This window comes from Musa acuminata, chromosome BXJ2-4, assembly GCF_036884655.1.
Source record: "Musa acuminata AAA Group cultivar baxijiao chromosome BXJ2-4, Cavendish_Baxijiao_AAA, whole genome shotgun sequence".
Taxonomy (NCBI): Eukaryota; Viridiplantae; Streptophyta; class Magnoliopsida; order Zingiberales; family Musaceae; genus Musa; species Musa acuminata.
In genome coordinates, this window is record NC_088341.1 from 38,971,041 (window position 1) to 38,995,835 (window position 24,795).

The 24,795-nt window shown below is 41.7% G+C and overlaps 3 protein-coding genes and 1 pseudogene across 4 annotated transcripts; 3 read left to right on the forward strand and 1 right to left on the reverse strand.

The window, feature by feature from the left end:
• Positions 1 to 3,659: 3,659 nt before the first annotated feature.
• LOC135609192 (squamosa promoter-binding-like protein 10) lies at positions 3,660 to 5,763 on the forward strand. 2 transcript variants are annotated; one of them, XM_065102289.1, is made up of 3 exons: positions 3,660 to 4,357; positions 4,925 to 5,094; positions 5,187 to 5,763. In XM_065102289.1, the coding sequence occupies exons 1-3, from the start codon at positions 3,807 to 3,809 to the stop codon at positions 5,531 to 5,533; spliced, it is 1,068 nt and encodes a 355-aa protein (XP_064958361.1). In that variant the 5' UTR covers positions 3,660 to 3,806; the 3' UTR covers positions 5,534 to 5,763. The 2 variants fall into 2 exon arrangements, with proteins under 2 accessions (XP_064958361.1, XP_064958360.1); XM_065102288.1 differs by having other exon boundaries at positions 3,662 to 4,357; positions 5,184 to 5,763.
• Positions 5,764 to 14,681: 8,918 nt separating this feature from the next.
• Positions 14,682 to 16,128, forward strand: LOC135610789 (WRKY transcription factor WRKY51-like). Its single transcript, XM_065105722.1, has 3 exons — positions 14,682 to 15,506; positions 15,603 to 15,728; positions 15,829 to 16,128. The coding sequence occupies exons 1-3, from the start codon at positions 14,854 to 14,856 to the stop codon at positions 15,974 to 15,976; spliced, it is 927 nt and encodes a 308-aa protein (XP_064961794.1). The 5' UTR covers positions 14,682 to 14,853; the 3' UTR covers positions 15,977 to 16,128.
• Positions 16,129 to 16,330: 202 nt separating this feature from the next.
• Positions 16,331 to 17,489, reverse strand: LOC135608794 (plant intracellular Ras-group-related LRR protein 1-like; annotated as a pseudogene).
• Positions 17,490 to 18,617: 1,128 nt separating this feature from the next.
• LOC135610790 (ubiquitin-conjugating enzyme E2 22-like) lies at positions 18,618 to 22,868 on the forward strand. The gene is made up of 7 exons (XM_065105723.1): positions 18,618 to 18,772; positions 20,642 to 20,755; positions 20,866 to 21,010; positions 21,099 to 21,176; positions 21,280 to 21,392; positions 21,796 to 21,899; positions 22,085 to 22,868. Exons 2-7 carry the CDS (start codon positions 20,753 to 20,755, stop codon positions 22,401 to 22,403), a joined length of 762 nt encoding a protein of 253 aa, XP_064961795.1. The 5' UTR covers positions 18,618 to 18,772; positions 20,642 to 20,752; the 3' UTR covers positions 22,404 to 22,868.
• The last annotated feature ends 1,927 nt before the right edge of the window (positions 22,869 to 24,795 follow it).

Genomic DNA, 24,795 nt, shown 5'->3' on the forward strand with positions numbered 1-24,795 from the left:
GAAGATGATACAACCCCAAAGGTAACCAAAACTATTAGAGATTTATTTTACGTCGGGGTGAAATTTTACTCTTTCGGGGCAAAACTTCTTGTATTCCAAAAACTCGATTGTAATAAGGAAGTGAATTGTAGTAACTAACTCAACACAAGGAGTATAAATATTTTGAGTGCTTCAAAAGTGGGAGTAAAGAACAAGCAAAGACTAGTATTATGTATAAAATATAACCTTAAAGGAGGCAAACGAAGTCAAGTAATCTCAATTCTCTTATTTATTTAGTAAATGAGCTCTAATATGTTCAAGATCCTTTGAAGAAAATGGAAGATAATAATTATCAAATTATCACCAATAATGATCGGTTCTATCGAAAGTAGATTGTCTATTTTATTTTTCAATAGAATAACAATAGAAAGTAAAAGTGATACGAACCTACTTACAGGCAATAACTAAGTAGAAGAGAAATTGATCGACAAATTTTGCATAGAAAAGACCTTTAAAACTTCAAAATCGATGAGGCAATGCTCATTATAATTCCAACATGCATCCGACCAATTCAAGTGGTGTGAAACGTCCCAGAGAATAGGATAAAATATGGAAGGTCTTTTCTTTTATCAAAGAGATCCATAGGAACTAGTAAAAATTAGCATAACTCGATCGATCCCACACTAGAGTCAATCATTGGCCAATTGAATCGACATTAGCGGATCAAAGCTCGACTACTTAACAACAGTAATGAAGAACAATTGGAAGCCAAGAAATACATTGCAATTGAAGCACAAGATTAAAGTTTCAGGAAAAGTGAGGAGATGCAACATCCGTGAATGCTTCGACAAGGAAGTCGAAAGAATAAGTGAGAGAGAATGTCATAAATAGAGCTGTAAATAGGGTGTTCAATATAATATTTATACATGTCCATGTCTTTATATTTTTTTTTTTACATAATATGTAGAGGGCTTACAATAGGCTTGACAGCCCTTTTGATTAACTATTATAGTTATTTCAATCTAATAAATATAGGTTATGTGTAGTCATCGTACAAATACAAAACTATCCAAAAATAATTATCCAAGCAATTATTTTGAAAGTTTTCTAACTCCACAAAATGGTACAGAGTATTAGTCAGCATAGCATCGGGGAGCTACCCAAGTGGCATTTGACTAGATAGACCTTTGGGATAGTATCTATGACTGGTTCATTGTGTTATTCCACGGCAATATCTTTTGTGCACTTGAGACTTTTGGCTACAGTGGACCACCTTGGACATTGCATGACTGTTTAGAACTTACGAAGACTTTATTTATAATTTATTTTTTCTTTTAAGTATTTTCTTAAATGGTTACTTGTTGAATCTCGAGTTAAATTCTTCTTTAAACTAGTCTTCTCTTTTGTAGATCTTTAAGAGACTATGAGATTTCGAAGTGGTTGACCATTTACGAATGGATATGCAATAGTATCATATGACTTAAACAAAATCAATTAAGTTCGTGATAGTATAAATTATGATTAGTTATAGTTCACACAACTTATGATTACTTATGCTTATTATGTTCTCATTCTTTTTACTTCACTTTAGCGGAATAAGATAGAATGCCAAATGCTTTTAGCAAACAAAAAATTTTGTTATCTCAGTGAAGCTTTTTCAATCAATTAAGTATTGGACGGGTTATCCAAGATGGGATCAGAGAGGTCACAACATGAAACCACCACTTTGTTATGCCTAGTATGGTAAATGACATGTCATGAAACTATTACTTGGTTATGCCTCATAAGATACTTAATATTTAATATGAGCTATTGGTAAGGATGTCAAGTCCTTGTGTGAGAGATATTATAACATCGTAGTTTATTCTGCATTCGATGAGATTTGATGTCGGTGGTTGACTTAACGTTCACCAATCCAATTGGGTTCGTGCTTGATCCATGTAAAGAACCTCGATCACATACAAAGTCGAGGTGGAATAGTCCCAAAATGTATGTCCCTCTTGCATGAAGATCGATGTCGTGAGTGAGCTCGTCAAATTGCCGAGCAAGTTTGCTCTCTCAATGTGAAATTAGTAAACTACCAAGTGGTCCCTCAAGTTAGGTCTCGATGTGGGTTAATGAGTTGGGAATAGAAGAGATAGAATTTAACCTAGATTACTGCATCCCATTTTACCTTTTGTAGTCGATCCCTTAGTCGTCTATGGTTAAGGAGAACATTCCATATAATATTTTCTATTTAGATTTCGCTAACTTAACGTGGTCGTTGGTTAAAAGCTTTTGTTCTTATTTTGATTCGAGGTAAATATTTGTTTTTTATTGACATTAGCCTATTATTGTGAAGGATCTTTGGACTAGTGATTCCCGCTCAATGAAATTAATAAACCAACTGTCGTGTTAGACCGATTCGTGACATATAATCCTCATTAGCTAATTGTGCATATGTTGATTGACCCTTCAAAAAAAATCTTGTAAAGATGATGCCAAAACAGCAAAAACGTTTGTCTTTCCTTCTTATCCTTTTCAGCTCTTCAATCCAACCTAAAGCTTACACTCCATGGAATTCCTTCTCATACATGCGCACAGCACGACAATAAGATTTCCTAGTTCTTTTCAGCATCTGAATGAACAATGTCGAGTGTAGCTAACAGGTTGTAGTACTCCCATGGACCCCAGCATGAGTGTTATAAATCATGTTACAGAGGCATTCTTGTGGGAGGCCTTTCCCTGCTCAAGAACAGTACTACTTCGTTCTTGTCTCCTTCTCCCTCCCAGCTGAAGTCATGTTGCTTTCTTTGACTCATCTCTCTCTTTCTGATTATGAATCCATGGCATTGCTTCTGGAAGAGGATTAGGTTTTCTTCTTTTTTTTTTCGATCGATTCAGAATCGAATTTAATTTTAATTCGGAATCATCGAACTGTTAAACCTATTCAGTTTCGGTTCTTGACCGATTCGAGTCTGATTCAGTTCTCAATCATGGCATTGCTTCTACACGTATTTTAGAGGTAGCATTTCCTCCTATCCAAACACACATGAAAAGAGTAGTACGTGGTCACACTGTTCGCTCCCGGCCTTAAAGCCTCGTATCAGTCGAAGATCTATTGGGATGCATCTCATTTATACAACCCATCTACTGCACCACCGATAAAGCCTTGACTGTTAGGAACCAAACACATCATTTCTTCGGCCGCAGAGACTTGGACTCTCGGCAGCCTCTTGTGTTCCTCCTTACAACTATCCTATAAAGTAGGAGGATCGACACAGGACGGAACTCAGCCAATGGGATGAAAAGAGAGACCCTTTCTCTGTCGACGTCGTACTGCAAGCCATCACCACTCTGACACTTCTGACAAGATTTGCATGGAAAAGCCATGCAGTTAGTAGACAGAAGAGATTAATCGCTAAACACATGTATATGTTTGGTCTCCGAGTTTTACACAAAGCCTTTTTCTTTTTCTTTTTTGCTTCTCTGACAAAGGCACCACAGCCACTCCTTCCACTCTCTTGCATAGCTTTCAGACAAACCCACCTTCGTGGCAGAATGGCTTTGGAGTCGGATATAAACCTCACTTTAGCTCAGACAGAAGCAGTAATAGTTATAGTGACCTTTCAGAAGCAGCAGCTTCTTTCTCTCTCTCTCTCTCTCTTCCTTTATAACCATCCTACTCAAGCTTGCCTTTTCAATACCCCCCTCTCGACGCTTTATGCAGAGACCAAAGGAGAAAGCCCAGAGAACAACTTCCGCTTCTGCGTTGCGTTGTTACTCTTTCCCTCCCTCCCTCCCTCCTCTCTTTATTTCTCTTGGTTTCTCCGCCTCTTCATGGGAAGATGAACAACAAATCCAGCTCCGCCGAAGCCTTTCTCCCGTCGATGATGTCCTTTTCTGGGCTGGAAGGCAGCAGCCAAAAGCAGCACCATATCTGGGACTGGGAGACCAGCTCCCACAACCCCAACACCACCATCCCCAGCACCACCTACGAACTCCAGGACCATGCAGTCTTCCCCTGCGTGCCCTTGCCGGACTGCCCACCGCCTCTCCTCCCCATGAGCAACTTCCACTTCTACTCGCCGCCGCCGATGCCCGACTACCCCGTGGTTCTGATCAAAAGGGAAGACGGCACGGGCGGCTGCGGCCGAATCGGGCTAAATTTGGGCCACCGGACCTACTTCTCGTCCGGTGATGCACTTGCGATCGACTGGCAGCTCTCGAGGTCGACTCTGAACAATCATCAGCCGCGGTGCCAGGCCGAGGGGTGCAAGGCTGACCTCTCCGGGGCGAAGCACTACCACCGCCGCCACAGAGTGTGCGAATTCCACTCCAAGGCCACCGTCGTCATCGTCGGTGGGTTACAGCAACGTTTCTGCCAGCAGTGCAGCAGGTACGACCGAACCAACTGAGAAGAAGACAAACCCCACGTCTATTTACCTCCTCCTCTCGATTTACTTTGTTGGGATGCTGCACGTGTTCGTCTTATCTCCATCGGAAAGTGTCTTCCTCCTGACCTCGATCATGGAGTTCCTTGTTGAGAGTCCATCTCCTTCTACTTACGTGATTGTGCCTACTTTGGAGTAAGAAGGTTGATCTATAGAGCTTTATTCTGACGCCGGTGCAGAACCCAATGGTTATTTCCTTTGTCTTTGTGAGCCGCAGGGATTTAAGCCCTAGATCGAAGTGCTTCGAGAATTAATGATGACTGGCTCTCTCCTCCTTGTCTGTGGTGTTCTCCAGTGGCTCTGTACATTACTCCACATTCCTTCTTACCTCTTTCTTGATAGCCTTTTGAGGCTTCAACAACCATTCTCTATGCTACTGGTCCTCTGCTTCAACTTCTATACTCCTTTTCCTCATGTAGCTTCTTCTTCTTCTTCTTCTTCTTCTTGTTTGAAGGTTAGATGCGCATGGCATGTCATCTTTTTTCCTCGTACTTGTTCAAATGGTTGGACAGGTTCCATGTGTTGGCAGAGTTTGACGAGGCCAAAAGAAGCTGCAGAAAGCGCCTAGCTGACCACAACCGCCGGAGGAGGAAGCCTCAACTCCCAACCACCACTACCACAGAGTCGTCACCATCCGAGAACACCACCACCAACTCCTCTGAGAAGGCCACCACAGACACTCGTAAGTTCCGATCATCTTGCTCTTGTAACAGCCTCTCACACTTAGGACGTCTCTCCTCTTCTCATGCATTTACCACCATCCTCAAACAGCAGCCATGAAGACCACAACAGGAACAATGTGCACCAAGATCCATCAACAGTATCAGAACAAGGGAAACCTGCTCAGGAATGGACCAGCTTTATCTCTTGCAGGCGCTGCAGTGGCCGAGGAAAAGGTCTTACATCAGCAGCAGCAGCAGCAGCCGTCCTCCTCCTCTTCAGCATTCAACAACAACAAGGACGACGACGACAGCTGCCTCCACCACCACAACCTCTTCTGCTCCAGTTCTCATGAGCCCTTCCAGGCCACCGGAGGGGGGTCAAGCCAAAGCCTTTCCGATCACCACCAGGGCAACATCTTCCACCACGGCCAGGCTTCCTTTGAGGTGGACTACATGTGATCGGTGTGTTGGATATGGATGAATCATGCATGCATGACGAGCACACTAAGGGGCTTGTATCAGTTCTTCTTCTTTCTTCTTCTGGGAATAATGTTTTGCTTCTGAGAAACTACCTAGCAGTGTGCAGAGAAGTCCTGTGGAGGACGTTTCTCTTCCTAGAATGATTCCAATTGCAAGAGATGATTCTTGTATTCATTAACATCTATATAAGCTCTTTTCCTTTCATCTTACACGCACAGGCCATCATACCTCACATCAGATAACACACACAACACATGTAGCAAGAGGCAAAAACCTATTCAGCAAACAAAATGACTATCTTATATGAAGATATCATCCATGGTGCCTTAGGCAACATCAATTCGCCAACTTCTCAATCTATAATCAAACAACTACACAATTCTATAGAATCGATTTGATTCGCTGTTCTTTAGGAACTCAGAAGATATAAATAAAATTAAATATGTACAAAACCATAGCTTAGAATATAATCATTTGGAGGATAAATAATCCTTATTATATAAACTAAAATTTATAGTTTTGGTTGTAAGATTTATATACAATATAATTGGTGCCTGAGGAACCCAATTGAGTTTGTTTCAAAATATAAGTATCATTAGGGGACTTTTATAATTTATAGCTCAATCAACTGGAATTTTCCTTTACTATTACTACCACCTTTTAATCCCTTCTCCCTAGCTTTGTTTCTTATTTGTTATATCGAATTGGTATAGAGCTGTACATGAATGACATAATAGTTGTCAGCTGATGCCACCAGCTATTCTTATCATTCATAAGATCCTTCAAGTGCAAGTATTACTCCAAGAATCCAGGAGGGGACGAGTGCAATCCCCAGGATCTTGCGTACGACCGTACGTCTCTAAACTTGATCTGATACCTCACGGTGGAGCTCAGTCATGCATGGACCCCGCAGTTGCAGTCGGAGGAGGAGGACACAGCCTCGTGCTGTCTCCGAGATGGGAGTTCTTGGATTTGTATTCGCCTCGCCCGGCAGAAGCTTATGGCATGGCAAACCGGCCGCCGTCCCTTCCACCTTAAAGGTGTCGGAGGCTCAGCTGGCTTGTAAATGTTTCTCACATGTCTCAGCCCAGAAAGAGTCCGAGGTTTGCGTGAGGCTCCAAGGCATGGGGAGCTTGGACGACTAAGGCGGACATGATAGATCTGCAGTGCAGTCTGGTTAATGTTGGGCACTGATTGATGAGCGAGACGACCCACCCAGCTGTGTGTTTTTTTACGGGGAGCTGTCACGTCGCCATCCAAATCACATGGTCTATACATTTGACCGTTCGTTTCACCCCCTCAAAGTCTTCAATTCGTGATTAGATAAATTCTTTAAAAAAAACTCTAGTTTTCTGTTTTTCTTTCCTAGATTATTATCTTAATTTTATTTTTGGAGAACAACCTTTATTTTTTAAAAAAATATGAGGTTACCCTACCTCACGTCATGTCTGTCTCTACCTCGAGTGCATCGTTGCCCTTGTCCCATTATCCTCGTCCGCCTCCTTGCTCAAGAACGATAGATGATAATAAAAGTGGAGGTGGTGGATGATGAAAAATATGATAAATGCAATGAAGAAGATGGATCAATTTCATTAAAGTAAGCAGTTATTTATACAAGTAGAGGGAGAGATTTCTTCTGTCATAATTAGTCTATTAAGAGAGATTTTCTTAGTCAATTGAAAAAAACTTATCTTTTATCAATAGATGAGGACGACACGACGATAGTAATAGACAAGGGTGAGAGCGGAACCGATAACATTAGTGGACGAGAGTGATGGATAAGGAAACAATGATAACAATAAATGTGAGCGACGACGTATTTGAGGGCACAACAACAACGATAGGTGAGGGTGAGGGCACACTCGAGGGTGATGAACGAAAGTATGACGACAACAACAAACGTTGATGATGATGCACTTGAGATAAAGGCTTAAGGCACAATGGTGAAGGTAAGGCCTCACGAAAAAACATAGATGATGAGCAACGATGAGAGGTAAAGGTAACCATGACAAGGGTGATGGAGGCTAAGAGTAATCTCGTTTTTTATTTTCTAAAATCCGTTCTATGAAAATAAACCGAAAAGAGAGGACAAACGAGTTAGTGCACAATTGAACGCCAAAGAAGAAGCGAGAGAGAGAGAGAGAGAGAGAGAGAGACGTGTTCTTCACTTGTCCACTTTGTGTGTTTAGATCGGCCCGTGGCGCAATCTAAGTGGGCCAAAAGCGTAGGGCCACGAGTGTCATTAGGTTTTAGTTTCCGGTGATCCAACATGATGAATGGGAAAGGCACATCAAGGCAACAAACGAGCTTGAGGCGTGTGAGCTCCCCTCACATGGCCGTGCACTGTCTTGTGTGTGAAGGGATAACATGATGACACCGGCATGGATGCTAACTTTACACCAATGAGATACTCCATTTAGCTAAGAGATCACCATTGCAAGTATACTTTTGATTGTTCAACATACAATCCCACCGTCCTCGACATTAACCACCACATCGATTCAAAAATCACCTTAGTACACTAGATGACTCTCTAGCTCTCTTCTAGGTCTTTCATTTCATTCTCGAATTCTTTGAATATTTTAGTAACTTGAGCATTAAAAGTGTATTGTGGGGATGCTCCCACATCATACAACTCGTTTGCAGCAGCAGCAGCAAGCAGCAACATGTGCAGGCCCTTGTCGCGGCTGCTTCCGAGCATCACCCTAAGTGGGGATCCCGCCATTGATGTCTTTTGTTCTTCTTCTTCCTCCCATGGGGTACTACATCGTACTATTAGGTCGCAGCAACATGTGCACGCTTTTATTGTGGCTCCTTCACCTCTCTCCTGGTGAGGTCTACCTCTCACCCAATCAATCGGTGTATCACGGCCAGATCATAAGGTTTTTGCTAGGGAAAAGATCCATCTGCACTACGTCCTAGGATGGCTCGATTGAGAGAGGCTTGGATCTTGGCATTGCCTTCAGCACTTTGACACACAAAGTTCCACGGTAAGCCTGCAGCCATGCAGATCAAACTTTTGTTGCCATCTTCTCATCTGGCTTCACTTGAATGAGGTAATCCAGTGAGAAAATAGGAATCCTAGGATAGAGAGTTTCCGCTGCTGCACCAATCAAATTGTAGACTAATTAATTCTTTACTGGTAGTGATCAGAGGGAATACACCACAACAATCCTGCAATGATACTTGGTCTCAATCCGAAAGGAAAGCCGATCAAATCCATCATGTCATACGATATATCCCGACTCACAAAGGAACCTCTAAAGCCATTTTTTCTATCAAGCACGAGATGTTATTTCCTGCTAAGCATCAAACGTCATTCTTCCCGCTCTCTAACTATCTCACTATGCTTTTTGAACATTCAGCCCTCGATGATATCCTTACTGACTTGAACGTCAAATAAGTGTCATCAAAGAATCTTTAATATATTTTATCACCAAGACCAAAGAGACGTCCTTCTTCTTCCCCTTCCCCTTTTATCATGTGCTACTTGAATTTCTATATATGGGCTCTCCCTTATCTGATTCTTCTTCAGCAGATCCTGATTTGGAGTTGGAAGCTTCGAACACCTGACTGACTTTCTACTGGAACTCGTACACAAGGAGCTACTGCAGCATCAACACTCGGCACAAGACCAAGACTAAGAACTAGAGCACCAACAACAGAAACAAACTTAGGCTTTCGAAAGGAAAGGTGACCTTACAGAGCTCAACGTGTTGCGCTAACGGAGGGCGGTAGAGACGAGTATTCCAAATTCCATTCTTAAAAGGGCGAACATGAGTTTGTGCCAGCAGTCAGAAGTAGCGAGTTAGCTGGTAGCTTCGGAGTCGAGGAATCAATTAGTGAGTCAGCTGTAATTGTTTCCGCGCATGGGAAGAAGCCCTTTGCGCTATCAATTCCCCAATAAATGACGATCATAACGACCGCCATGCACATGAGTTGTGTCGTTGGCTCATTTATTGCTCCCTATCCTTTTGTGTGTCACGTCCTCCACAACACACGGTAAAATCTTCACTCGCTTATGTCGATTTACAATCTAGTTTTAGTTCTTTCACAGGCTTTTCCATAGCAGTCTACCGACATCACGTTTGCATGCATGTCGACAACTGCTGTGCAATAATGCAATCTGTGTACCTTAAATTTAATTCAATATCAAACAAATTTAACTATGAATCGATGAATTGAGCATTTCTCATCTCTTGTCAATAAATCAATAAATCACCTTATGTGAGAGTTTAAATTATAAAATGATTACATTGTCCACATCAAAAAATAAAAAAGAAATCAGTGAGTTCTATTCTGACTTGCATGTTGCTATGCAAGATATTTTGAATCAATGAATTAAATTCTTTTCTCGCTTTATATATCAATCATATCGTCTTCATGAGAGGTCATTCGATAGTTATCTTTTTTTATTATCATTAAATTATTATCTTTCTTTTCCCGTCCTAAATCATTTAACCATTTTTTCTGATTATGCTAAGTTTTATATTCTAATTCGTGTAAGAATGTTTTGTGCATAGTTTAATATAGACGAAAGAAAATTAGTCAAAACAAAAAAAAAATCCTTTGCTACTTCGATTTTGCCTGCTAGATATGGGTGAATGATGAGTCTTTGTTGATCTCCTTTACCTCGGAAGGAAGAAGGCTACGGACATGGCGGGTCACGGTGCCATGCACATTCCCCACAGCATATGCTCACTGTCAAACCACTGTAGTTTCTCCCCTGCCTTGTCATGACATTTCACGTCCGACACTATACCCACATCCATAGTTATTCCTACTTTATGACCATTAATGGTGATTTTGTTTTGTTGCAAAGGTACAGAGCAGCTGAGGGGGGACTGACTCCAGTCAACTATTCCCATGCCATTCCTGTGGTAAAATTGAGGTCCACTCCAGCTTGAGACTCTACAGGTCATTCTCCTTTGTTGCGATTCTTCCATTCTCCCTTCCACCACCGATTCCCACATACTCTTCCCCTCCTTGCCCTGTGGGTTTCCATAAGAGACCTCAAACAGTTTACGAGATGTGATCTATAATTTATTTTTCTAAATATTAAATTATTTTTTTTATTGAAGATTACAAATATACACCAAAATTCATCCCCACAAAATCTATCATTTTCAAATCAAGTCAATATTATTATATTCATCTTGATAGGATTATATATTTTTTATTCTTGTATTTATACCTATAAAAAAGAAGGAGAACATTATAATAAAGAGGAAGAATGATGTATAGTTTACTTCTCTGAATATTCTGACCCTGGAATCATTGGCATGAAAGATCACTTCCAAGGAAACAAGCTTGCCAATCAACAACAATTTCTGCAGTGGTATGTATGTTCCCCGACATTCTCCGAAAGAGAACAACATTTGGTCGTTGAATGGAACTGCAGAAAAGAAACTACAGGATCAAGCTACTCGAGCTTTTTTGGTCGAGGGGCACGGGACCGGGATGAAGACGAGGGTGAGATCGTCGGGGACGGGGAAGTAACGTTCTTGCGGAGAGCTGCATCTTCTCTTGGCCGGACGAGGCTTCTTCCTTGGTGACGGCGGGCACAGTAAAACCGGCTTTACCGCAGTCCTTTCGGACTTGGGCGTAACGCAGCAATCCACATCTTCGTCGTTGCCGGACTTCGACGGGGATTCTTCGTGAAGCTTGGCGTCGTTCCCGGAAGTCCGAATTGGTGGAGGCGAAGGCGGTTCTCGGACGGCAAGCTCCAATCCCATTGTTCGATGACCGAGAGGCTACTGGCTTTTACTAAGCTCTGGAGAAGTCAAAGCAAAGATAGAAGGAGTTGTGGAGACACAGGTGACGGTGTGCTCTGGCAAGTGGAGATGGAACGGAAGGAGACACAGGTGATGTTGCATAGATGTGAAATAGTAATTATAGACAGATCTTGTTTCCTTTTTTCCCATGTGAGAAAGTCTAATTTTTTAAAGTAAAAATACTAAATAATAATAATAATAATAATAATAATAATAATAATATCCTGATATTGGACTTGTGAGGTGCAGTCTCGACCCACTACGTTAAATCTCAGTGGTTTATTTAGAGGGCTCACCTCTCGGACAGTTGTATTTTTACAAGATTTTAATATTTTATTGATTTTAACATTTACGGTGGAAAAATAATTAAGAAAAAAAGTTATTCTTGTTAGTATCTTTTTTAACCTCAAGAAAAATAAATATTTTTTTTTGTTGTTGTTCATGGTATTTCTTGGTTGTGGAAGGATAAATTTCTCCTCGAAGACTACTTGATATCAAAAATATTTCTCTCTAAAATAAGAGCAAGGAAAACATGATTAGATTGCTATAAATAAGTTGGCTATGCATCTCCAACTGACCAAATTAATTCATTGGGACAACAATTTATTATGATGTCGGATGATCCTTGGACCACTCTCCAAAGATCGTAGCCAGAATAATTGCTCTAAATCCAAAAACATTTCCTGGCAATTAATTGTATATGTTAATAAAATCGAATAAATTGGAAACTGGCAAATGGAAAAGAAGAAGATGCTCATTTGATGTGTTTGGGAAGCTGCATGTTATGCGCTTCGGTTTTCCTTGTTTCAGGAAGTACGTCCGATGGTTCCTCAGATCAGATATGGTGTTGACTTGCCAAGACGAATAACTCGGTGGTGGTGAAGAGGACACCATGGTTCGGCAGCAAGGAAAGATGCAGGCTTTCCCTTCCCTTTTCAGGATCCAAATCATTCAGCCAGTGTTTCTGCAAGTACCGGAGGAGCACAAGCAATCAATGCTAGCTGTGGAAGGTGAAGGTTCACTTTGTTTAAAGCTCCCGAAGCCAACTAAAGCTGCCATTGGGAGGAGGAACCACTGCAGAGAGTGTACAGGACGAGAAGGGCAGCACATGGTGTTTCTGAGGAAGACAACTCATTGCAATGTCAGAAGAGAAGGCATCCTTTGTGACTGGAACAGCAATCAGACACTGCCTGAGACTGTGCTGCGGAGTAGAATGAGAACCTGGGTAGCTACTTCCATAACTGGAGGAATCATGAGAGACCAAAGAGGTAGAATGATCACTGAAAGAGTCCAGTGTGGCTCACGAGCTTTCTATCCAACAACACCTGCTGCAAATAACAGCCATTAATGGTTGATGGCTTGAGAATATTCCATCTCAATCATTTGAAGAAGGGATTCCATATTCTTGTCACGGAAGCCCACTCTACAGTCTCAACTATCCACTGGTATTGGAATAGTGTGAATCCCAGAATCACTGTAAAGGTATTTATGGGCCATTTTGCTCCATAGCTTTGGATTTAGTATGGGCTATATGATCCCTTCCCAACCCAATGCAGCAGCGATGATATCAAAGACTTGGGAGTAACAGGCAGTACTATTGAAAGGTTTCATAAACTTGTACACTTCTTTCAGAAAAATAATCTCTGCAGATTCTTGTAAGATGGGGTTTTCACACGGTCAGAATGTCATCCAGAGTTGACTTTGAATGTTAGTGTGATCAGCCTCTCAAGAAGTTGCAGGGTAAGATCAAATGAGGGAGGAGGAAGACTGGTCAAAGTAGGAAAAGCTATCCAAAGAATGGATACGTGTGTAAGGAAATCAAGATTTTCACATGAAAGAGGTTTTGCGTGTTGACTTAAGTCAACTCAGGCATTCAAAGAAGAATAAATACACGCGAAAGGAAGTCAAGATTTGCACGTAAGAGGTTTTCCGTGTTCTTTTAAGTTTCCCACTCAATATGAGTTGACTTAAGAACCTTGGAACTGTAACTGGTACTCTATTTTTGATAAATATCTAATTTATGTATTTATTCTATATCATTTAGAATCCTAATATTATATATATATGTAAGAACAATGTATCAAAAAAAATTCACTAGTTGAATTTTCGGGATGATACTCCTTTATTGAGTATTTATCATAGGCATCTATTTTCATAAATGGATAAATATGCTTTCTATCTTTCAGGTTTATTATATGATTTTGTGTTAACAGAAAAGTAAACCATATCAAACCGAACTAAATCGATTATATTCGATCTTCACATTTTATTCATCCTTGCATTACTCATTCAAGTTAAGAGAAAGAGATAAAAGGAGGATGAGAGAAAGGAGGAGAAGAAAAACCCTTTGGGTTAACTTGAGCCCAAGTTGATTGGAGCCAGTTTACTAATTTGAAAGGGTTAAAGAAATTTTGCAAAAAAAAAAAAAAGAAATAGAAGAATAAATTTGGAATTTAAGTAAAAACGTAGTGTAAATTCTCAACAAATTATTAGGTGTTTTTCTGGTAAACTGTCCACACAAGAAATACTAAAATATTTTTGATAATATATATACCATTTCGAACATAAATAAACTATATAATTATAGTTATATAACCCTATTTTGTGGTGTTACGGTCATGCATGGTTGCGTAAGGAGTGTCTAACTTCTGTTGGAGAATTGACTATGAGGTCAACGTTTGGCTGGCAAAAGTCAAAACAAGGGAAGACCATACTGACGAAAGCTACCCCATGAAGACTCTTGACTTCACCTAAAAGAACGGCTCCGCAAGGAACTGAAGAGGGAAAAGAAGGGTTTGCGTTCCTGCTACGCGTCTCTTCGGTCAACTCTCTCAGGACGCAGGAGGCGAAATCGTCATCCGCTTTCTTCCTCCTCTCAACACGCGATTCCCCATTACTACCTCGCTGTCATCTTCCTCTTTATCTCTCACACCGCTAAATCCAACGCAAGATGAATCGAATCCCTCGATTTCCGGCATCTGAATCGGGACGAACTTTTCTGCAGTTACGGATCCTCTTTCAGATTCGTTGGATTCGCAATCCAACGGTGGAAACTGATCGTCTTCCTCTTTTCCTCGGAGTTAGACCGGTCCAACCTTGTACAGCAGTCGGCTGACTCCGGTCAACACATGGAGAGGACTTTTCGGAATTCACTGTGAAAATTTCTCACGATATTTAATGCAATCGTTTTTCTTCACACGGCCATATTATTGCTGCCGCTTTTTACCCACAAGTCCACCCAAGGATGGAAAGATAGTCAACCGATTGAACTGTCATTCCACGCCCCGAGAAGTACGAACACTCGGAGAAGGGCATCGTTTTCCTCGATGACTGTTTCGCTTTTGTTGACTGTTTCCAGCCCGATTTCTTGTTCAAGCTTTCCACCACTATAATACATGGACTTCTCCGCCTCCCTTCCTTCCTCTCTCAAGCTTTGATCTCTCCTCTTCTCCTGAACTTGAACGCTAAGAGAGTAGTATGGTTGCTGGGATCTGATCTGAGGTTGTGTCTTGGTCTCGTTTAGATATGACTGCCACCGATCTGATGAGCCGCCAGAAGATGGACGAGCTGGTAGCTATCCAGGAGGCTGCAGCTGCCGGGGTCCGTAGCATCGAGCACCTCGTCTCCCGGCTCTCCCGCCAGAGTTCGCCGTCCGATTGCCGGGAGATTACCGATCTGACGGTTTCCAAGTTCAGGAAGGTGATCTCCGTCCTGGACCGCACCGGCCACGCACGTTTCCGTCGGGGACCGATGCTCGCCACGACTGACGCCACGGAAGATAAAACCCTGAGTCTGCTTCCGCAGCCATTCGAGTCGCAGCCTCAGCCGAATCTGCCGGTGGCGTCGAAGGGCCTAACCATGGACTTCACCGAGGCGAAGGGCGAACCCGCCGCAACGACCCTGAGTCTCGGCTTCAGCGCTTCCACCACGATGTCATCCGGAAATTCCTCGTTCCTCTCTTCGCTCACCGGCGACGGCAGCGTCACCGACGGCAAGATGGGGCCGGCCGTCCTGTCGGAAGCCCTCGTCGTCGCCGCCGCTGCCGTTCCCGTCGGTAAGCCCCCTCTGTCATCGTCCCACAAGAGGAAAAGCCCCGGCGACTGTCACGACCGCGTCCACTGTGACGTCGCCCTGAGAAAGCACAGCGGTGATCTCTGCCACTGCTCCTCCAAGAAAAAGTGAGCCCCTATGAGCCTCTCTCTCGCTCTCCCTGCACACGGTGGCAGGCCTCGGTCGTGTCGTCTAACGTGCGCCCGGCCCCGTTGTCCTTGCAGGAAAACTCGGGTGAAGAGGACGATTCGCGTGCCAGCGACAAGCTTGAGGAACGCGGACATACCATCCGACGAGTACTCGTGGCGGAAGTACGGGCAGAAGCCCATCAAGGGCTCCCCTTATCCCAGGTAACCATGCTCGGCGCCCTGCCACTATACGCGCCGCCGTCCGATCTCCGGCCGTCCTCGACGTGGCACGGTCTGATCCATTCGCTGTCTGTTGTTGCAGGGGCTACTACAAGTGCAGCAGCATGCGGGGATGCCCGGCGAGGAAGCACGTGGAGCGGGCGCCTGACGACCCCTCGATGCTCATCGTGACGTACGAGGGGGAGCACCGTCACGCCTCCAACCCCGAGCCCATCTCAACCGGTGCATGATTGTTGATCCGCGAGATCAGGGCCGCTCATCCTCCGTACGACCGTTTGACCAGTCCTTGCCGCGTGTCTCTTCCTCTTCTTCTTGGTGTTGATGTCTGTGTTGATTAGCCTGTAAAAATTAGTGAAACACGCTTCCCAGGAAAGCTGACGTATGACCAACTTTTGTGGTGGGAGCGACGACTTTTGTCGCTTTCTCGGTGCGAATGAGCTGCACTCAACTCTCCGTTTGAGGTCAGGCGGAGAGTCAAAGCGGCATTATTGTGGTGGGTCCCCCTGTCTTTGTGGACGTTGTGACGTGGATCTCAGGAAACGGGAAAGCAAGCATCACGAAAGAGAAGCGGAACAGAGACGGGATTGTGTGATGGCAGCTTGACAGCCACTCGTCCTCTGTGAGCCTTTATAAGTACGCAAAGACACATCATCGCACAGAATGTCGTGTTCCAACTAGCCACGAACGACATGGAGATCACTCGCGACGCTTTCTTGGCGAAGCCCGTCGAGTTGAGAACAGTCGTCGAGGTGAGAACTTGCCGACGCACGTCGGCGAAGCGAGCCCATCAATCGAACGGTAGTCCGAGAGCAATAACCCATCATTTTCATCTCTGATATCGATGTTGCTCGGGGTGATGTTGTCGGTCAAGGTCCCGCATTCGACCAGCTTCTTGATCCAAGAATGCTGCATCATGGAAGGACGCGTCGACTAGCTGCGGTTCCTCGCATTGAGGTGCTCGCGCAAGGCGCCGATGCTGTGCTCGCAGACCTCCATGGGCGGGCGCACGAGCGGGTTGCCTTCGACTCGGAGGCTTCGGAGCTCAGCCAGGCACACCATGGAGTCCGGGAGGACGCTGATGTCGACCAGGGAGGGGAGGAGCCCGATGGAGTGAGAGAGAGAGAGAGAGCGGAGGTACCTGAAGTTTTGGCTGACGCTGAGGACTTTGGTGGTCCGCCGTCGGGGACGAGGCTCTCGACGCCGTCGGGGAGAGAGCGGAGGCAGTTTAGGCTGGCGTCGAGGACCCGGATGGAGGTCAGGTGCGAGGTGGAGCGGAGGTAGGAGGGCCGGTCTTTGTAAGGATGAGTGTGAATGTATGCAAATTTGATCGCATCATATGTCTTTTACATTGAAAGATTAAGCTGAGTTAGACAAATTTATACATTTCAATATTTTTATAAGGATAAGTGACAAAGCTTTCTTTACTTTGAATAATCTTTTAGTATTCGGTTCGACCACCATAGAGAATAGAAAGAGTTCAAAGGAAGCCATGCGTGTTGAACACATATTTACCTAATTAACAAGGTCTGTATCATTCATGACTGGATGTCCATCCCACCAAAACAACCCATGACAACCACAATTCTTCCCGCCGGCGGAGACTGCAGATGCATGTCTTTATGTGCATCTGATGCAGTCGGATAAATCAATCTCGATTTGGCTGCTCACTGATCTTTCTTTTCCCTTCAGATTCATTGTTATTATAAGTACATAACGAATTATTGGCGTCTTGGTCACGGTCATGATTGCGCGGAGGGCTATTAAATGGTGTGTAGAGGTGGGTGACGCCAAAAAAAATCAAACCCCCTGATTGATGCATTGCATCAAACACCTGGCGTGCCTGGTCCCTCCTTCCTTCACCACATTTTACGTGGCGTGGGTCCCTAACAAAAGTCTACAAGATTCGTGTATCTGCCGGTGGTTAGATTATATCAGATGGGTTCTTTAGTTTAGTTTTGGGTTCGGTGCATGCAATGAATCAATGTCAGATTATAAAAAGTTTTTATAAAAAAATATTACATCGAATGATATATATATATATGTATATATATATATATGACGTTCACAAATGAATTTTAATTTAAAATATATTATTTTATATAATAACATATTAATCAATTCAAATATTAAAATATTAAATTAATAAAGATATCGCTTTCAAGGATTGCTATCAAGAAGAAGAACTCAACGTCGAGAAATGTTACTGTGAGCACAAATCATCAAGAGCAAAAGGAATCGTCAAGGTTACATTCGATTATTTAGTGTAACTCATGACATTTGTCACTTTCTTCGTTTAATTTTATAGTTCCAACTCGACCTAATCTAATATGACTTAACCCAACCCAACTTGAGATGCTTTAATCGAAATGACTGTATCGTCGTATCATTAGTATGTTCAAACAATCTAATTCAAGAGCAATTAACAAAAACCTATCATTAAACAGCAAGACGGATTTTATCTCATAAAAATCTAATAATTATAACTTTTAGATAAAATATCATATATATATATATATATATATATATATATATATATATATATATATATATATATATATATATATATATATATATATCCCAACTCGTCCCCACCAAATTATTTTTCCCTATCCAATAGAAAATAAGGCATCGTTGTCCAAATCCCAACTAAAATAACAAGGCGGCTGGCACCGCTAGCTGGCGACAGGCAACGGCTACCTGCGGACCGACGCGGCTACAACGGTCTGATCCAAGTGTACTCTCGTCAATTCACATATGCCGTGTAAAAGATCCGGGATCGGATCACACTGATGGGGGGTATAATAGTCAACTCGTAACGCCGGTATTCCCGGTTTATTCATCGGTGAAGGCAATGAACGCGCAGATCTGGTAATTCGGAGATCGATTAAGGGGCATTTTGGTAATGCTGTGTTCAACGGCGAACGCACTGCTGGCTGCACTCTTATAGCCGCTCCCCTTGGTCTCGTCTGCCGTGAACGCTTGCCCCAATCGTTGATTTGGGATCTCGCTCCCCTCAACCCGTTCGGGTGAGTGATCGCATCTCTCTCTCTTGCTTGCTTTGATTGACCGCAAGATCTGGCCTCATATACTGTTGCTGGTCTTAATTTCTTGTTCGGTACGCTGGAAATGGTTATGTAGGTTGGATTTCAGTGTTCTGCTTTCGTTAGGAGTTGCTGAAGCAACAATCTTTTCCGTTCTTCTTGATGTTATTTTGTCCTGTGGGAGGTATTGGTTTGGATGAGTTCGTTCCCAAGATTGAAACGATGTTCTTTGTCGTTGATCATGAGCAAGTTAGGGTTTCGTGTTTGGCTCTCTTACCTTTTCTTCAAGTGTGACGGCGTACAAAGATGTGTTTTCTAGTTACTTTGGAGACACATCGAAACTCTGAAGAAAGCATATGCATTGTTATCTTATCACATTACAGGGTTTTAGAGACTGGAGGAATAAGGGGGCGTTCCTGATACTAGATGGGTAATGTTATCGAACAAAAAGACTAGCTGAACTATTATTTCCGATCAAATTAAGTGTCTATAATGCAGTCTGATTAGGTAGCATGAAAGACTTATTTGCTTTGAACCCTCTGTATTCTTTCCTTCAGCTAGCTGTTGTGACATGTTCTAAACTTAGAGCAGTTTCTACACTAGTTTTATCTGGTATGAGGTGGTAGTCTATGTTCATGTATATATATATATATGTGTGTGTGTGTGTGTGTGTGTGTGTACATATGTATGTATATTCCCACGGGCTCTTGAAAGGAGCAAAACGGATCTTTAGTGTGCAGGCTTGGGCTACTGGTCCGATATGGATCAATTTCAGCTAGTAATGTTATGTTTCAATGATTTGTGGTTGATTTCTGTCAATTTTAGTTGGTACCAAACACGTTAGGATGTCATGACCTCCGATGAGCCTGTCTTTGATGTGTTGACCTCCTATATTCTGAACGTAAAATCTATGATTTGTTGGTTTTGTGTGCACCGACCTTCTATGTGCTAGCCTCCAGTATGTCCAACGTCATAAGATGCAATATGAGGATCAACAGGTATCGGAGCTTGCTCCAGTGGATCCTGTTAATGATTATATATATATATATATATATATATATATATATATACACACACAAAATTTAGAGACAAAGAGTTGGCGTAGTGTTGGTCCCAATCATGAATCAAGAAATAATTTCGGTCTTGTCGTGTCAGCTGTCGTGTTGGCATATGAAGATTGCTCAATTGGAGGGACCATGTGTACCATCTCCATCAACCACAATATCATGTTATGCAGAAAATCTATACTAATATTGAAAATAAAAAATTACTCTGCTGTTATCCTTTTTAGCAAATATTAGCATTCAATAAATTCTATTGGGTGAAGATGTGTTTATCTGTTTATCTTTGTGTGTTTTTGTATCATTTGGTTTCCAAGCTTCTTAACCATTTTACCTGTATTTTATCATCTGCACATGGTCCAGTGTATCATTTTTTTTATCATTAGCAGCATTGATAATTGCTCATGCTATGCATTTGAGCAAAATCTCATCTCGCCAACTTTTGTTTGGTTATTTGCAAGTTCTCTCTTCTTTGAGAATCAAGGTGGCATATCTTATAGAACATTATTATCATATGAATTTATGAAAGTAAACCTTGCAATTATGTGGTTAATAATGTTTGATGAGTCTAAATAAGTTAATAATTTATGAAAGTAAACTTTGCAAGTATCTAGCATGTATAAGCCGTGGATGCTTCCTTGAAGAACTGAAGTGTTTATGTGGCTTCCTTCAAATGGGTGGAATTTTATGGTTGGCAATAAGAAGAGTGGCCCAAAGGCATTTTTCTCCCAAATTTATCTGCTATATAATTAAGAATATTGAAAAGTTAATGCTTATAGTATTTTTTCTGCAGACTTGTCTTGGCAAATTTGAATATTGTGCTGTGATTCAACTCAATTAATGCCTGGATAAAGCATCCTGAGAGCTAATCTTTAAAGTGAAGAAACCTACATATTTTCCAGCAATGGTACATAAGCAATTCCACTTTCAACTTAGATATTTTTGGGGATTCATACATATGATAAATCCACTGATGTGTGTTTTCTTTTGCCACTTAATGCTTGTTACTGCAAGCAGGCAACCAATGAGAATCTTCCACCAAATGTCATCAAACAGCTAGCAAGGGAACTCAAGAACCTAGATGAATCACCTCCGGAAGGAATAAAAGTGGTTGTAAATGATGATGACTTTACTACTATTTTTGCTGATATTGAGGGTCCTGGTAGGCGATCGAAAGATGTAGCATCATTCCATTTTAATTTAGCATTGAGTCTAACGCTTGACAAGTTTGTGCTACATGTGTTTTGCAGCTGGAACACCATATGAGAACGGTACATTCCGCATGAAGCTATTATTGTCTCATGACTTCCCCCAGTCACCTCCAAAAGGTCATTCACTAAATATTGAATCCGACCGTGTCTGTTTCTTTTTCATCTTGATTACAAAAGAATTACTAGTTGCATTGTATCAACTTTTCTTCTGCTTCCACAGGCTACTTCCTAACCAAAATATTTCATCCAAACATTGCGACAAATGGTGAAATTTGTGTCAACACACTGAAGAAGGATTGGAATCCAAGTCTTGGACTAAGACATGTTCTGATTGTAAGCTCATGTCTCCATCTGAACATAGAAAAATCCAACTTGTAGAGAGTGATTTTAGAATCCTGGCAATCAACTGTTCTTTTTATCTTTCCTTTTTCCACACTCCAAGGCTATGTTTTAACACCAACCTGAAAACTGGTTTCTAAGACCCTGATATTACTTGATGAACAAATAATAACTTTCTATCTGAACAATCTGAACATAGAAAAATCCAACTTGTAGAGAGTGATTTTAGAATCCTGGCAATCAACTGTTCTTTTTATCTTTCCTTTTTCCACACTCCAAGGCTATGTTTTAGCACCAACCTGAAAACTGGTTTCTAAGACCCTGATATTACTTGATGAACAAATAATAAGTTTTCTTGTATTAAATGAGTGCTCTACATGTTGATTTCGTGTGACAGGTGGTAAGATGCCTGCTGATTGAACCATTTCCCGAGTCTGCCCTGAATGAACAAGCTGGAAAAATGTTGCTTGAAAACTATGAGGAGTACGCGAAGCATGCAAGGTAAAGTTTCTTTCATTTTTTTTTTTCTCTTTCTATCATAAAACTAGTTGGGCATCCTAACTAGGTTCTGATCTTGTATGCTCCACCATTTTACATTGGTACTAATAGTCACAATTATACAGTCTACTTTTTCATGGAAGGCTAAAACAAGTAGGAGAAAATAATTGTATGATGCATTTATGCAGGTTATACACTGGAATTCATGCCCTTAAACCAAAACCCAAGTGCCAGCCGGGCATCTCTGAGTCTACTACAGCTCTGAATGTGGATCAAGCGAACGTGGTTTCTGGTGATCAAATGCCACTGCTTACTGCACCATCAACTGTGCCCACAGAAGTACCTGCACAAAATGCTCGAGATGAGAATGCTGTTCCCGATCTTCCAACAGAAAGTGCCACTGTTGGAGCATCAGCAGCTCAAAAGACGGAAGGGATGGTTGCTGTAAAAGCTCAGGTAGATAGACGAAAGATGGATGCAAGGAAGAAAAGTTTGAAGAGATTATAGTGCTGCTAAAGGAAGAAATCATGTAGTCAGCTTGAGTAATCAATTAGAGCATCTGAGAGAACACCTTTGGAGCACAATAATTGAAGCATCATATGAACCAAGGTGGAGAGGAGAGGGTGCGTGTATCTTTCATGTCATTCTTTTCATGCGTTACTTTGTGCAACAGAGTTCCATCAAATTTGCTGATTCTTGAATCTTGATATGCGACGGTCGAGGTGAAGGCAAAATGAGTGCAACCGCCTTATTATTCGGGAGTCTCGTCTAGTCATGTAGTCATATTCAGGTTTCAAGTTGTTGAGATCACTAATATGCTGCATCACATGAAGGCAAGTTGAGGGCATCTGTCAGTCTTATCCAGTCTTGTATCAATTGCGAATGAGTTCAAGGTGTTGTTGAGATGACTAACATGATCGCATGTAGCAGTCACACAGCATGCAAAATTGGTCATTGGTCTATTGGTCTGAATGAGGTAGCTTAGTGCGAGGAACAGAGCATGACATACGATCGATCGCTGTGTCACAAAGCTTCGTCACTCGAGGTGTTGATATGTTCGAGTGTCCCACAACGAGGTCAGTCCAATTTTGTGTGCCATTCAAAGATGTTTTGTGTCACATATCACAGTGGATAGCTTTGCTCATGCAGCGATGCAATGAGCGGGCAAACATATGCCCTTCGTGAGTGGAATCCTTCTGCTGAGCTGTTTGCAAAGTATGACGAATGTAATCGGTTTGCAACGAGCGAGTAAACAGATGTCCTATGCGATCATCCTTCCACTCGAGACTCGCATTCATTTCCAAAGGTTAGCTTTGCGAAGTACAACAAATTTAATCGGGTTTGGGTTCGCTGGATCAGATGCGAAGAGTGATGTTTTGGTTCGTTTTTACTCTTACCAGTAAAGTTTAATTTTTCTTTTGGAAAAAAAGAAATGGTCACTCACCCAAGCTTCTTAAGTAGCTAAGGTCATTCTGACACTTCATATCCAATATCTCACAAGGATTCAACTTCCATCCACGCAAAATTGTGCTTTTTGGCATGGCGCCAAAGAGCCTACGGTAGGTTCAGATGTGTTTCGGCGTAATGACACATGATAACTTTTTTTTTTTTTTTCTTGTAAGGAATAGCAAACATCTAAGAATAGAAAAACATCATCACTACGAAGGCTTGACAACTTAATTATTCTCGTGGTATACACTATTGTCTCCAAATTCCCAAGACAGGATTGTCATGCTTCATTTAAGTTTATTTCACGGATTCAACTAGAATTGTTTAAGTGATGAGATATTCTTGCATTATTCGTCCGTAAATGATTAGTCTAATTATAATCTTATTCGGGTTCCAAAAAACTTATAAAAGAATAAATTGATTCGTTAAAAAATAAGCGATAAACAAGTCTCGATATCTTACGAAGAGAATAACTTTATAAGTAATTCAACAAACACTTGGTGTACAAAAGAGAAAAGAAAAGAAGGAGAAAAACAAAGACTTTAGAAGGCAAACGAATAGTTGTAAGTTCGCAAACGATTACTCACTAGGTGTCGAGCGCATTAATAAGTTCTTATTTACTTAACACGCAAATTTATAAATCCAATCAATGTCCAATATTATTACAAACTTCCATCCAGGCCTGTGCCACCCGAGGGATTCTGGGGGTGTGAAGATGGTTGACATTTTGCTCCGCACAATAGCTTGTAGAAAATAGGTCATGACACACGAAAACTGGATCATCCTGAGATAATTTTGCTCATTCTAGTAAATGATCACACTATAGCCTTGTAAACTATTTCTATTCGTAGTTTTCAAACAAAAATAAGGTAAAAATATACTGTCAAATATATATACAAGCAAACAAAAGTGATAAATGGCCCATTGACGAAAGTGCTGTGGTTATTCGACAATTGTTTGTGATAATTATCCCCACTTAAACTATTGATGCCCTCATTGATGCTTGCTAGTAGGCTTTAATAACTACTACTTCATGTTGCAAGGTGTCTTTAGGCTCATAACTGACTTCTATTCGGGGAAGATTTCGCCACTTCACTAGGTACTCGATCTGTTCTGCTTTGTTGGATAGCTTTGTATTACGATATGCTAAAATGACTTCAACTTACTTTTCATATAAAGCTCTAGTAGGATATAGCTGAGTTAGAATACTTTTGGAAGCATCTTACGAATATGAGTAATAGGGTTTCAAGTTGCTCATGTGAAAGTCGTTATGAATTTTAAGCCACATTGGTAGTTGTAACTTATATAAAACATTACCTACCATGCTGATAATCAAAAAGGGCTCTTCATACTTATGCACCAATCCCTTATGCACTTTATGCCTAAAGAACTAAAGTGATATTGGTTGGAGTTTTACCAATACCAAGTCGTCGACTTTAAACTCCTATAG

Bases quoted from the DNA above. Each gene is read 5' to 3' on its own strand.
- LOC135610790 (XM_065105723.1), top strand. The intron at 21,011-21,098 runs GTAGGCGATCGA...TGTGTTTTGCAG, and splicing joins TGCTGATATTGAGGGTCCTG to CTGGAACACCATATGAGAAC. The intron at 21,393-21,795 runs GTAAGCTCATGT...TTCGTGTGACAG, and splicing joins GACTAAGACATGTTCTGATT to GTGGTAAGATGCCTGCTGAT.
- LOC135609192 (XM_065102288.1), top strand. From the start codon at position 3,807: ATGAACAACAAATCCAGCTCCGCCGAAGCCTTTCTCCCGTCGATGATG. The intron at 4,358-4,924 runs GTACGACCGAAC...ATGGTTGGACAG, and splicing joins TTCTGCCAGCAGTGCAGCAG to GTTCCATGTGTTGGCAGAGT. The intron at 5,095-5,183 runs GTAAGTTCCGAT...ATCCTCAAACAG, and splicing joins GAAGGCCACCACAGACACTC to CAGCCATGAAGACCACAACA.
- LOC135610789 (XM_065105722.1), top strand. From the start codon at position 14,854: ATGACTGCCACCGATCTGATGAGCCGCCAGAAGATGGACGAGCTGGTA. The intron at 15,507-15,602 runs GTGAGCCCCTAT...TTGTCCTTGCAG, and splicing joins CACTGCTCCTCCAAGAAAAA to GAAAACTCGGGTGAAGAGGA. The intron at 15,729-15,828 runs GTAACCATGCTC...CTGTTGTTGCAG, and splicing joins AAGGGCTCCCCTTATCCCAG to GGGCTACTACAAGTGCAGCA.